This window comes from Nicotiana tabacum, chromosome 22, assembly GCF_000715075.1.
Source record: "Nicotiana tabacum cultivar K326 chromosome 22, ASM71507v2, whole genome shotgun sequence".
Classification (NCBI taxonomy): Eukaryota; Viridiplantae; Streptophyta; class Magnoliopsida; order Solanales; family Solanaceae; genus Nicotiana; species Nicotiana tabacum.
The window spans coordinates 114,667,097-114,680,897 of record NC_134101.1 but is presented as its reverse complement, the minus strand read 5'-3'; the positions used below and the strand labels follow the sequence as shown (position 1 = coordinate 114,680,897).

The following is a 13,801-nucleotide window of genomic DNA, read 5'->3' as shown; positions in this document are numbered from 1 at the left end:
TTGAAAGCCAAGGCCATAATATTATCAACCTCCTCTGGTGCAAGCACTGCTCGGGGCCTTTACGAGGCTCTTGTGAACTCTGAAGCATTGGAGATCTAGGGTTCTTGCTACCAGTATTCTAACCTCCTTATTATTCTTTTGCTCATTTAATTTCATTACTAGTTAGTTTCCTTAACTCTTCCAATGTTACTTGTGCTCCTTCTGCTTTTCTCTATGTGTTCTATGTGTTCTATGTGTTCTATGTGTTAGTGATGTTTGATCCTATAAGCATGATTCAGTTTCTTCGTTATTTATGAGTCCCTGTTGTTATACTGTCATGATATTGTTCTACAATTCCCTGTAATTCCATGTTCATTGTTAGTTGAATTCATTAGATTCCAGTGTATGTGAAAATGCTTTCATTACTGGAATGGATGTCAGCTTTTCTTAGTTTGATTTAGATTAATGTGTGTTCTTTGCTACACCCCACATTTCTATATTGGTATTCTAGACTTTGTGAAGTCTTTTGTCCAATAAGATAGACCTATGAGACTATGTTGATTAGCTGAAGCACATTTCCAATCAAGCTCTGTTGCATGTTTGGTTTAGGATGAATTCTAGGATAAAAATTTCTATCTTAGTCCTTTCTGCTTCTAGGCAACTGGATGCAAATAGTTAGGCTTGCTTGTCTCATTCCCTTTTTAAATGTTGCATGATCTCCTAAGTTATGACACTGCTGAGGTTTTTAGTAAGCCATTGCTATTAGTGTTGCCATGCTGCCCGTGATCACTCTCATAGGGAACTGCAAATCTCTCTGACAATAACTGATCAATATAAGATTCACTTGTTTAGAATCCATCTCTGACCCATGTTGGTTAATGTCTTGATTGCTGGGAATCAGTATGTGTATGTTTGTCCTTTAAACTTGTCTTCCTTAACCTTTTTAATGAGTTCAGCATGCTACATCCTTTTCTCTGTTGAATAATTACTCGATTATGAACTTATATTATTATTTTTCTATGTCAAACTCACCCTTTTAAGAGCTTTATTGATTCTCCTGGTCCTTATGTTCAAAATCCCCTTTTGTTTCTAAAATATAAGTTCTAATGTGCCTTGTGTGAGTCCTGTCAATGTTTATGATTCTGTATCCATGTCCTAAAACCACTGTTAGTAGGTTTCAGAGTTGTTTACTTGATTGTCATGCATAGTTTGTTAATTGGTGTGGTTAAGTTGTGCATTTGTTGTTGCTGGGTAAGAAGATCTTCCCTTTGGGCCTAGTGTGGATTCTTGTGTGAGTTTGAGTTGAGCAATTAATATACTCTGAGGTTTGGGGTGTATTTGGACTTGGGTTTGTTGCACGTATGAGGGAAGAGCCTGTTGAAGGCCCAGACTTTACTGGGCTACAGTCTTTGGGCCTGCTATGTATATTGAGCCTGTAATCTTTTAATATGTGGAATTCGTACTTGTATTACATTAATTTTGGGTCTGTAATAATTTTGTAATTGAACAGATGGGGAGATTAGTAAAAAAGGGTAGGGTATTCTAATTCTCATACAAATGGGTAGAAAGCATGCATATATGACCTATGTGTTCTACTTGTTGTTTTGGCTTTTAGGTATTGTACATTAGTAGGAACCATGCCTATAAAGAATCAGACACAAACTGTTTACTATCAAAAGCATGAGCTTAAGTACTTTACTTGTTCCCATGTCTCCTGCTATGCGTTATTAGATAGCATGCCTATAGGGATCAAGTGTCAATAACTATTCACTCAATTTGTGCAATTGCAGTTACTTAATTGATAACATGCCTATAGGATTATGTTAATTTATGCTTTACTAATCCTCATCTAGATACCATGTCTCTAGGGCTTTAATTGATTAACTAATCAACTATTTCTGTTGTCTTATTACTCTGCCCGCCTAAATAACATAGCGATAGGGATAAGTGACAAATTTGCCAATTATTAGAACCCAGCTGCAAACACTGCTACTCGCTTATAAAGCATGCCAATAGGATCAAACGAGAGTTATTCTGAGTTTTTCAATGGCTATCATTGTTCCCTCGCGTAGACCACTTAGAGATCATGTTTAAAGGTTTTATAATCGCGATAACCTGAAAAGAAGCATTGCCATGAGACTTTTCTTGAACAGTGTAGTCACTTAGAAACCATGTTTATAGTTTTAAAATGACATCTTGAACCTGAAATTGCCTATACATAATATAGAATCTGCTCGTATGCATTTGTTGTCTATGTGTGGAGGCTAATCTGGGCCTTTAATTGTCTTTACGTGAAGTCCTACTTGTTTTGAATGTCGCTTAGTTTTAACATTTTTGAGCAACCAATGTAAAGTCTAGAACCACCCAAATAGAGGTCCAACGCCTCTGGGACCATAGGCATGGGAAGGGTAGTGCACGCATAGGAAACAGTTTAGAATTGAATTAGAAGGCTTCAGGTAAACAACTTTAACATAGTAATTAGGTAGCAGGAGATGATAGTATGTGCCCGCTGAATAATATGAGCAATCCCCTTATTTTAAGGGAGTTTGCGAAATATTATTTATGTTGCACGGGGTGATCCTTTAGGCTAAAAAACTTAGGACCCCCATCTGTCTTTTCTTTCACATACTTATTGCCACACTTAGTTATCTAGTATAGATTTATGCAATCATTAAAGTTTGTACCAATTCACAGGTGTTATAATAAAACTCTTCGATTTATTTTATACCTTTTTGATTACTTGATCACCTAACCTAATTACAATCTACATAGTCTTATGTTCGTCGAGACCCACAGTTGTGGACCTCGAAGAGTGGCTAACACCTTCTCTTCGAGGTAATTTGATCCCTTACCCGATCTTTGGTGACATAGACTAATCAAACAGAGTTACTTGCAAATAGGTACCCTAACGCACCTTAAAAATCGTTAGGTGGCGACTTCTCTTTTAATACCTCATTTAAAAGAGTTTTCACACGTCGAAGCCCGATTTCGCGAGAAAACAGGGCGCGACATACACAAGTCAAAAAACCTCATACGAACTCGCTCGCGCGGTTAAAACACCAAAATAATACCTCGAACTACGAATTAGACACCAAATCAAATAGAATTTTCAAGAAAACTTTAGAACTTCTATTTTAACAACCGAACATCCGAATCACGTCAAACTAACTCTGGTTTCTCACCAAATTTGGCAGACAAGTTATAAATATAGTAATGGACCTATACTGAGTTTCAGAATCAAAATACAGACCCAGTATCAATAAAGTCAAATCTCTAAAGTCATTAAACCTTTAAACTTTCAATTTTTGACAAAAAGTGATAACTCGAGCTAGGGATCTCCGAATTCGATTTTGGGCATACACTCAGGTCCCAAATCACGATACAGACCCATCGGGATTGTGAAAACACAGATCTGGGTCTGTTTTCTCAAAATGTTGACTGAAGTCAACTCAAATGGATTTTTGAGGCAAAATTTCATATTTTATTATTTTTAACATAAACGCACGTAAATCGAGGAAGGCTTAAAGAAGCTATCGGAGGCTTCAAAATGCAGATTTAAGGTTTAAAACTCTAGATGACCTATTGGATCATCACATTCTCCACCTCTAAAACAACCATTTGTCCTCGAACGGACATAGAAAAGTACCTGGATTGGTGAAGAGATATGGATATCTACTCCGCATGTTCGACTCGGACTCCTAAGTAGCAGACTCAACGGGCTGACCTCTCCACTATACTCGAACTGAAGGATAACTCTTTGACCTCAACTAACGAACCTGCCGGGCTAGAAAAGACACTGACTCCTCTTCATAAGTCAAATCCCTGTCCAACTAGACTGAACTGAAATCTAACACATGTGAAGGATCACTGTGATACTTCCAGAGCATAAAAACATGGAACACCTGATGGACTGCTGATAAACTAGGTGGAAATGCGAGCTTGTAAGCCACCTCACCCATTCTCTGAAGATTCTCAAAAGGTCTGATATACCTAATGCTCAACTTGCATTATTTCTGAACCTCATCACACCCTTCATGGGTGAAACCCTGAGTAATACCCTCTCTCCAACTACGAATGCAACACCCTTCATGTGATCCAATCTACTTTCATTCCCATATCCTCCATCTCCGAGGACCAGCTCATCTGGAACCTCACCAACAACGGGCTTTTCAGCTCAAAACAGCATACAACCTGATTAGTTCCGAAACCACCCCCAATTCTAACCATGATGATACCTTTAGCTGGATCTGGAAGCTAAGAGTCCCTAACAAGATTAAATTCTTCACATGGATGATACAACATAATAGACTCCCCACTGTCATGTACTTAAAAAACATAGGATTAAATGTCAACCCATTTTGCCATTTCTGCTCCTCTGTTGGGGAAGATATCAACTGCATCTTCTTCGAATGCACCAATGCTAAGGCATTCTGGAACTCTCTAACTATGGAATGTACCGATAAATCCTCCCACACACACCTTCATTTCTCAATGTCACAGTGGGAAGATACTTGGCACAGAATCAAGAACATGTAGTTCAACAGTGCTATCACCTGGAAATCTCTGCTACCATTTTGCTTCTAGGGACTATGGCTAACTAGGAACAACAGCCTTTTTGAAAACAAAAAGAACATTGTCCCAGTCAAATAGACCATTGCTAGAGCCACTGAATACTATCATGTTGCAGTGCAACATAAGGCTAGGACTAAAAAAAATGACATCCATATCAAATGGAGGCCACCCCTAATGGCACATACAAACTCAACATTGATGAGGCAGCATGCCCAATATCTCGAGTAGGGAGAATTGGGGGGTATTTAGGAATAGTATGGGCAACTGGGTTATGGGCTACATGAGAGGCCTACCCCATACAACAGCCCTTTAGCAAGGGCTAACAGTAGCATTACAGCACAAGCTCACACCCCTATAATAATCTCCACTGACTCAGAACATGTTATCAGATTGATAAAGGAAGAAAATTTGTATTTTAACTCTATTATTCATGGATGCATGTCCTTGATGGAGCAGCTGGAGAATCCAGCACTGGAGCATAAATTCAAGAAACAAAATCAGGTGGCGGACCTCCTCGCAAAGGAAGGAGAAGGGAAAAAGGCTTTTGATAGAACAGAAGTTTTGACAGTTCCTCCGGTGTTTATAAACAAGCCACTAGGGGGCAGTCATCCTAGGAACTGTATTTGTCCGCAATGTAAGAGTAAACATTTGTGCGGGACAAGACATTGGTATCAGCTTCCAAACAATGTTGTAACTATTTTTGATATATACATATATATATATATCCAGTTCAAAAAAAACCATTCAAGAATTTGCTTAATTATTTCAATAGGTTGTGCAGGAGATGAGCCGTTTAACTTCATCACATACTTCTAAATAATTAATGTAAAAATATGTCATTTTACTTTATTATTTTGTACTTTCTGTAATCCCCTTGTATTACACACAAATAGGCAAACACACCTTGGATGTTTCAAAATGAGTGCCTCCTTGATGTCCCAACATACCTCCTTTTCTAAGGTCATTTTGTCTCGCGTTTGACATGTTGCATTTTTAGGAAGAAAATCACTTTCTCAGTTGGTCTGAGCGTGTATATCCATGTAAGTTAAAAGATGATTTACCTTATACAAACACACAGTTTTACACTATCACATAATTTAACATGTGATAACATATTTTATTATTGTTTTTCATGTTGTCAATTAATGGTTATTAATAAAGCTTATCTATGATTACCTTAAAAATAATTTAATAGCCTAAAACATTTTGACACCAAGTGCATAAGACTTCAACTAAAAAACTAAAAAAGAAAATACAGGCACGTATGTATAGGTAATCCTAAATAGTAATAGCCTGTTTGGACAAGTTAGAAAAATCAGCTTATTTTCAAAAGTATTTTTTAAAAGCGCTTTTCAAAAAAGTACTTTTGGAAAGAAGTAGTATGTGTTTGACTAATCAATCTGAAAAGTATTTTTAAGCAATAATTTGTATTTGGCTAAGCTTTTCAAAAAGTGTTTCTTAATATCAAATTACGAATAAGGACATGAAGTGTTTACTTAATAGTTAATATTATAAGTAAGCAAATAATCTCAAATTTTTGTTATTAAAGACAATAATGAAATCTTTTCACTTTATTTAAATAAAATTAAAATATTTTAATTCTTTTAAAATGATTTAAATATATTAAGAAATCATTCGGTAAATATAAAAGCATTCACCCCTGAAGTCACTATATATTAGAAAACTATCCTAAAAATGAGAAGAAATACTTATATATTAATATCCTAAGTATTAGGTTTAAAATAAGTAACATTATTTTGGTATATATTATATTTTGTTAAGGGTATTTTTGGTAAGAAAAATAGTTAAAACTGCTTCTGCTTTTGGGAAAAAACTACTTTTTCTGCTTCTTAGAAACTGATTATGCTTATTCTCAAAGCACTTTTTTTCCTTAAAAAAGCTTGGTCAAACACCTTAAATTGAGAAAAAAGTACTTTTGAAAAGAAAAGGAAAAAAACACTTTTGACCTCTAGAGAAGCTTGGCCAAATAGCCGCGCATTTCTTTGGAACAGTAATCCTTAGACCTTAGGTGCAACAATTTTTTTTATTTTTATTTTTTATGTATATTACCAAGTTGAATGGTCAAGATTTAATAGGTATTAAGATCCTAATTCATGCAAAAATACCATGAAATTTTTGAGTATTAATTTAAATGTTGGTTGGAAGAGTGATACAAGAAGAATTAGAACTTAGAAGAATCGTAAAGGAAGATGACTCGTGAGGGTAGTCACATTCCCCTATTTAATAGTAAAAAAAATATTTTTGATAACAAAACATGCAAAGTTGACTTATTTTTCAGATTTTTTTTTTTTGTCCGTGCCGGTCCTAGTTGGAGATCCAAAGGTGACTTGGAGTTTCAGTCTACATCCCACAACAAAAGTGTCTTCAAAAAAAATCCAAGTCCTATCTGAACCAGTGAACCAAAAATAAAGTTCAGCTTCCTTTTTATATCAAATATCTTTTCTCGACATCTTTATCCTCATTCTAATAACTGAAAAAGACTAGTGCCTAATCGAGCTTTAAAGTTCCTCTACAACTTTACTCATGTCTAGACTGTTCAAATAGTACAAGTTACTTATATTTTAAATCCAACATCCTTGAAACGGAAAATAACTAGTATACAATGTTGGCCACTAGAACCTAAATTAGCAATGAAATAAATGGCAAAAGAATAACTAAGCTGTTCATTTTCCCAATTCTAGCACCACTATATCAATAGATCCTTTTTACATGATCACACATTAAACTGCTACCGTCTAATTTTACAAGAAAATTAAACCTGCCACTACAGGAAACAGTAATACGGCTATAAATAGGCCTAAGCAATAAAATAAAAAGAAGACGACTAGACTACAATGATATAATTTTAGCAAAGCTTTCCTTGAACACGGCATTATACAACACACCTAAAATCATTCTGTTGTTTCAACACATTGGCAACCATTTAGACCATATGTATCTTGCTCCATTCTAGCTGTTATTTCAGTGGCTCAGGCCACAGCTTCTGTATACCACTCAGTTACCATCATTGGTATCCCTGTCATTCCCGATTCATAGCTTGCATGAAATGTTCATCTGCAGCAGTACGGATAGAGACACAAATCAGTAGGAAATGGAAGAACATTGGTCTTCATTCCTTTTTTCCCATTAAAACTTGATTGTTGTTATTATGACATGATCAGTTGCAATCAGAAGAGATCTGTTAATTTTTTTACAATCAAGAAGTGTTGCAACGCCTGATGGACTCGGAGATCAGATAGAAGCTTGCATAACCTACTTCACTAGTGATTGCAGACTCTTTTCCGGGTAACCTTGGTGGAAACACACAACACTCACATACTTACATGCTTCATGTTTCATTAAGAAAAGATACAAACACTCACATGACATGCTTACATGCTTCACTAAGAAAAGCTACAAACACTCACATGACATGCTTACATGCTTCACTAAGAAAAGCTACAAACAACAACAAAATGAAGGTGGACAAGTCCTCATCCATGCATTCCCACATAATACAGAGATGCCTTTTTGCTCCCTACCCTCCATTTTACACTTCTCATTCTCCAAAAATCCATTACATAATAAATCCTGTCAACCAGAACCTTCTTCTTAAAAATTATTACACCTTTAGCAGGGAAATTTTTTGTTTCCAATTCAAACTGGGAAGGACTTCATACAAAAGAAATGGGCCAGTAATCCATAACGATCTGATGAAATTAAGCGGTGTTCTGTGCTATGTGCCAAAAGCTGGTAAGAGTGTGTGTGTGTGTGTGTACTGAGCTGGACCTAGTAGTGAAGATGGCAGCAGCAAACGATTGAGCTGATGACGGTGGAAGTGTCAGGTTGGGTGTTATGCTACTTCCAGTTAATAGTATTCACTCTAATTATAATACCATCTAACACATCAGGCTTCAACTTTAACTGTTTCACATTTCTATTGCTCCTGTTACATCACAATTGAGCAGTAGTAACTAGTATCTCGCTTTTATGTATTTTGGCCATGTCATTTATTTCATTATATGTTCTTTGTCATGAGAATTAACATGTTTCTCTGTCAATGTGTATCAATATAGAAGTGGTAACTTGAACTTAGTGACTTCTACCTCTACATGGAATAAAAATTTACCAGATGGTCAGATACACATCTTTTTGTTCTTAAAACATGTATTCCTTTATTCTTTCTCAAAAAAAAAAAAAAAAAACATGTATTCCTTTCTGAATAGAGGAATGAAACAAAATGATATGATTTCAGGTATTTCCCAGTGACATAAATGTCAAAGGGATGGACAATTTATATTAACTCTATGATTCACTATGCTTCCTAGGATGGTTCAAAATAACTTCACATGAAACTTATTTTTCCAAAGAAAGTAGTTTGACATGAAACAACAAGAAAATATAAGTATCATAGAGAAGCAAAAGCACAAATATGTCCTGCAGGGTACTTCAACTTCCATTCACTCCAAGAACACAATTTAGAAGCATAGGAGTACTTCGATATAAATTACACAGTAACTTTTTTTTTATAAGGATAAATTATGCCATTACTGCCGTCTGCCAGCAAGGAACTTGTCCAACATCATTCAAAAATAAGAAAACTTAAGAGGAAATAGCATCAAATGTCCCTAATTTTGGAAGTGTACTGTTATTCCTAAACAAGGATCTTGTCTAAGTCCTTCAAGTTATGCTTGTTTGACATCATCACTCCTTCACTCCTTGTATTGATTTTAGGCCACTTATCCTACCAAAAGTAAAAGTTCCAGCTGACATTATGGTATTAAAGGTATCAAGAAAAAGATTGTCCCAAAGTCTATAAAGTAAAAGAGAAGAAGCATTGGTGAAGATCTACCAAGCTTTTATTTTCTGTCTTGAAGATATTTTTCCAGAACGTCCTGATTTAGATGATGGGAGGTAAACATTGTGCTTTTGGAGGTAAATTTGACCGCAAATTGAAATAAGACAAAGCCAAACAAGTAAACTTCTAGGACTTGATAGGAACTCAGACTTTGAAAAAGATCATAAAGTTTCTACTTTAAAAAAAAAAATAAGTTGAGGATCATAGAGTTAAAAACTCTCCAATCCCATGCACTTATCGTGATGCTAAAATGAAAAGCAAATGCAGGAATATTTTGGCATAGTCATACCACTCTCGCCATCAGAGATCTCTCCGAGCTTTGAGATGGCCTCCAGAAGTGCTTGCTCATGCTCCTGCACAGTAACAAACTTAATTTTTTCCTTTGCCATAAATGAGTGAGCAGTAACCACTACCAGACAGGTGGTGTCTCTTACCTTTAGCACTTTTTTTGCCTTTTCGATCTCCAAAGGGTCTGGATGACTGGAGCCAAAGACCCTCTCCACCTGATGACATTTGCCAGTCTATGAACAAATAAAGAAAATGCGACATCTCAATGCGCAACAGAGATTAAATTACTGTTGCTAACCTCCTTAATCAGTGTTTCCGTCTGAAGTAACTGGATATCATCAGATCCCTTCTTTCCTCCATTCTGTGATGGTGGAAAGCCTTTTCTGGACTGTGGTTTAGTCAACCCCCTTCCCCTGCCTGCACCTGGAGCGCTATCACGCCCGACAGGCCTATTCATGCCACGGCCTGATCCACCATAATTTCCATGACGAGAAATTCCTGGGTCTTCACCTTCCCACTGAATATCCTCTGGAGAAATCTGTCAGAGAGGAAAATTTGACCTTTGAAGAAGCTCTTCAAGAAAACTACAAAAGAACACTGATAACCACATGATGCAACTAAGAATAAAAATGAATAATGAGCTGGGTACAGAGTAGGTTGTCAGGCAGCCTGTAGTTCATACTGGACACCAGGCATGTGTCAAAGAGGCATTTTTATGACTCTTCTAAACATTGGAGATGAATATAATGCTAATAACAGCCTGCATAATGAGTTTAAAAGGTTCTTGCGATCAAATCTCCACCCCTGAATGTCACATTTTATTTCCAGAATCAAACATTGATATGTTTTTTATATACTTTGGCAATCTACAGGGCAAGTCATTCACCCATCACCAACACCAAACGAAGGTTTTCCTATTCAATTAGTGCAACTCCGACAATCATTTATTGAATGTAAGGACTTGAACTGATAAATATGGATGACGAAAAAGAAATTTCACAAGATCGCACCTTAGAGAGAATACTATAAGGACTTGAACTACCAATAATCTTGATTGTCACCCATCTTGAGGTCAAATACACCACATATTATATGTCAGAGCACTCTCACAGTAGTTAAATATTAGAAATAAGCAAACTGCTATTGATTTCTCTACTTCTTTCTTGATATACTAAAGATTTATGCTCCAATTTTGGTACATGGTGGAATCTTTCGATAAGTGCATATTCCAGAAGACTTGAGAATGGACCAACAATCTCCCAAATGCATGGTGTAAACTTCATTGAATTTAGTACAGAAGACTATAAAGTATTCTTAAAGGCACATGCCATAAAATGTTGGACTTGGGATGCTCAAAAAGTTACAGCTATCTACCATTTACGGAAAATAGGTCCCTCATAAAACACATATAGTTGCACATCAGACACATGGAAATTATACCTTCAAGAGAAAATATGGTGAAGTCACCTTTACAGAGATTTTTGCCCTCTACCTAGCAGTTCCCAAGGGAAATGGTTCAGACTCTATATTTAGAATCCTGAACTTGAAATCCAAAATTCCCTTTTTTTCCCTTTTTTTGCTTCCGTAATAAATGGAAACTTCTAGTGAATACTTTAGAGCATGCTTGGTTACATCACAAGTAACGGAATACAGATCATACAATTTTCTGAATCATACAACAGATATTTTTCTTGATATGGCCAACCACATAAACCAATAAGAAAAAGATTTGCCTGCAGGACAGTCAAACAGTTTATCAAAGCATGCCATCAGAACATAGGATCTATTACCTCTTTAAGGTTGACCCATTCCCATGTCTCATTTGTAGTACCAATGTCATAAACAAGGGCATGTCTACCCTGAAAAAGCGCATCACAAGATTCACGCATTCAACCACAAAAAGGAAAAAGAAAAAAAAAAGAAGCAAAGCTTCGCGCAATAAAATCAGGTGTACCTCAGCTTTGTTATAGTCAGTAATGACTGCCTCATAAAAATTATTGTCATCAGGCCATCTAGTCCTCACTTTCCTTCCAATCAATGGATCAAATGATCCTGCTTCAGCAGGTTCAGAGACCCGATTGCCTAGTTGGCCTCTTCCAAAAGGACCAGAGGAAGGGTACAGCATTTTCATTGAAGATGCACCAGGCATCATCTGGCCCTATGAATAGATGCATAGCAGGAAAATACTCAGAACTAAGAGAATAGTTAAACCATGCATTGCTCAACTGCACAGAAGAAAGCATAAAGTATCAGACTTACAGATTTACTCTTTTTGCCCTTAGGCCCCATTATAGGCCCTCTCTTGGCAGCGGATGAAGACGGCTGACTTGCAGCAGCCATAGCAGGTGGGTGAAAAGTAGGAGATGGTCCAGCAAAGGACTGTGACGGTAAAGATGGCGCTATCTTCTGTTTCTTCCGTGAAGCTGAGACAGAAGGGCTAGGTAATGGGTCGTGAATAGCTTGAGCGGTGCCAAGCATACCAGGTTGATGAGCCCCCGACTGCCTCCACTCCCTATAAAAGCGATAATCAAAGGCCAGCCTTTAGAACTGTGACAAACTCTAGAATACAGAAACTTCACTGAATAAAGTTCTCGATAAATACACCAAGAAGTTCTCTACCAAAGTTAACAATAGAGCTAACCTTATTCTTCGGATGACATCATCAGCATTAACTCTACCAAGAAGTTCTCGATGTTCTTCATTGGACAATCTTAACTCTTTTCTTAACTCCGTTATCAAACTTTCTTTCTCCTGAATAAAATATATTCATTGAGCAGTCATTTAAACCTGATCAAACAAATGAACATATTAGATTTCATGAGTATGACAAAAGGTACCCAAGTAATGGCATCAGCTTGAGCTTTAAAGGCTCTTAGAACCGAACTGTATGCTTCTTGCTCGAGCTGGTGAATTTGGGCCTCCATGTCAGTTTCACCATACATCCTTTGGTAGGGTACAGATGCCATGACAGCAGATCTCCCATTTCCATTCATGCGGCCACCACCTCTTGGAATCCTATTTTGATGTGATGGAGGAAGATCATCATCCGTTCCTGCAATCATTCCATCAGGTTGTCAGAAAATTGAAACACTAGGTGTAATCATAATACAATACAACACATGAGAATTATCCATATCAGTACTGTGTGATTAATAAAGGCATATGAACATATGAGGAAAACTACATTGCACGAACTTTCACTTCAAGCTAAGGAGCAAGAAGCAGTGTGGATTTCAATCCAACAAAAGAAATTCTCAATATACCATTTCCAGTATAAAACTAAAAGCCAAACTACAGCTGGAGTAACAATTTTAAAGGTTCCAAAATGAGATTTAAACTTTTATTCAGTATCAAGATCTTGTGGCAGAACTACAAGCATTCGAAGACTGTCACAAAGCTGCACATAGGACAACAATTCAACTACCAACTCCACTTTACATTTTCTTTTCTATAACAACTTAACAGTTTTTGCAGGCAAGTTTTCATTATTTCATAATAAAACCAATAATTCTCACAATAATATCACTTTAAACTTCTCACTGAAAAATTAAACACATATTAACACCACCCATAATCATATAAACCATAATTCTAAAGGAAAAAGCAAAAAAGATTAAATTTTTGCCTCAAACTAAACATACCAAGTACCGCAATTGCCCACATACAAAGTGCAAACAGCTCAAAATTCCAATCTAACAAAAATAGGAGATAAAAAGATCCCAACTTTCACAATGCAGACGCTAATTTCACTAGCCTTGTACCCTAATTAAATTACAAATCCACAAAACTAAAGAAAAAAAATGAAAACTTGAAAACACTAACCACTGCTGTCGTACGGTTCGTAGTCCATAGCCAGTTTGCAAACTTAACCAAACCCCCAGATTAGGAAAAAAACCAAATCAAGGCTTCAGAGGGTGCTTTTTGAGAACCAAATAAGGACAATAATATTGAAGCCCCAAAGAACTAGGTATTTAGAAAATTAAGCAAAAACCAAAAAGGCAATTGGGTTTGTGAGGGTACTCTTTTTAGGGTTACGATTTAGAAAACCAAGGAATCGATTGTGTGATTATGAAAGAATTGAAGGCGAAAAGGAGGAGGAGAACC

The 13,801-nt window shown here is 36.5% G+C and overlaps 1 protein-coding gene across 2 annotated transcripts; it reads right to left on the bottom strand.

Annotated features, from left to right (window-relative positions):
• Positions 1 to 7,208: 7,208 nt before the first annotated feature.
• LOC107794888 (protein EMSY-LIKE 3) lies at positions 7,209 to 13,797 on the bottom strand. 2 transcript variants are annotated; one of them, XM_016617448.2, is made up of 10 exons: positions 13,520 to 13,797; positions 12,535 to 12,749; positions 12,339 to 12,448; positions 11,957 to 12,209; positions 11,652 to 11,855; positions 11,488 to 11,556; positions 9,996 to 10,235; positions 9,844 to 9,912; positions 9,699 to 9,762; positions 7,209 to 7,626 (listed from the first exon to the last, which is right to left on the bottom strand). In XM_016617448.2, exons 1-10 carry the CDS (start codon positions 13,545 to 13,547, stop codon positions 7,592 to 7,594), a joined length of 1,287 nt encoding a protein of 428 aa, XP_016472934.1. In that variant the 5' UTR covers positions 13,548 to 13,797; the 3' UTR covers positions 7,209 to 7,591. The 2 variants fall into 2 exon arrangements, with proteins under 2 accessions (XP_016472934.1, XP_016472935.1); XM_016617449.2 differs by lacking the exon at positions 7,209 to 7,626 and adding an exon at positions 9,155 to 9,295.
• Positions 13,798 to 13,801: the final 4 nt, after the last annotated feature.

What these genes read in the sequence shown, in the direction of transcription:
- LOC107794888 (XM_016617448.2), bottom strand. Translation starts at nt 13,547, where the DNA reads ATGGACTACGAACCGTACGACAGCAGTG. An exon ending in AAGCTGATGCCATTACTTGG is followed by an intron (nt 12,449 to 12,534) that starts GTACCTTTTGTC and finishes TATTTTATTCAG; the next exon opens with GAGAAAGAAAGTTTGATAAC. An exon ending in GATCTCTGATGGCGAGAGTG is followed by an intron (nt 7,627 to 9,698) that starts GTATGACTATGC and finishes GTACTGCTGCAG; the next exon opens with ATGAACATTTCATGCAAGCT.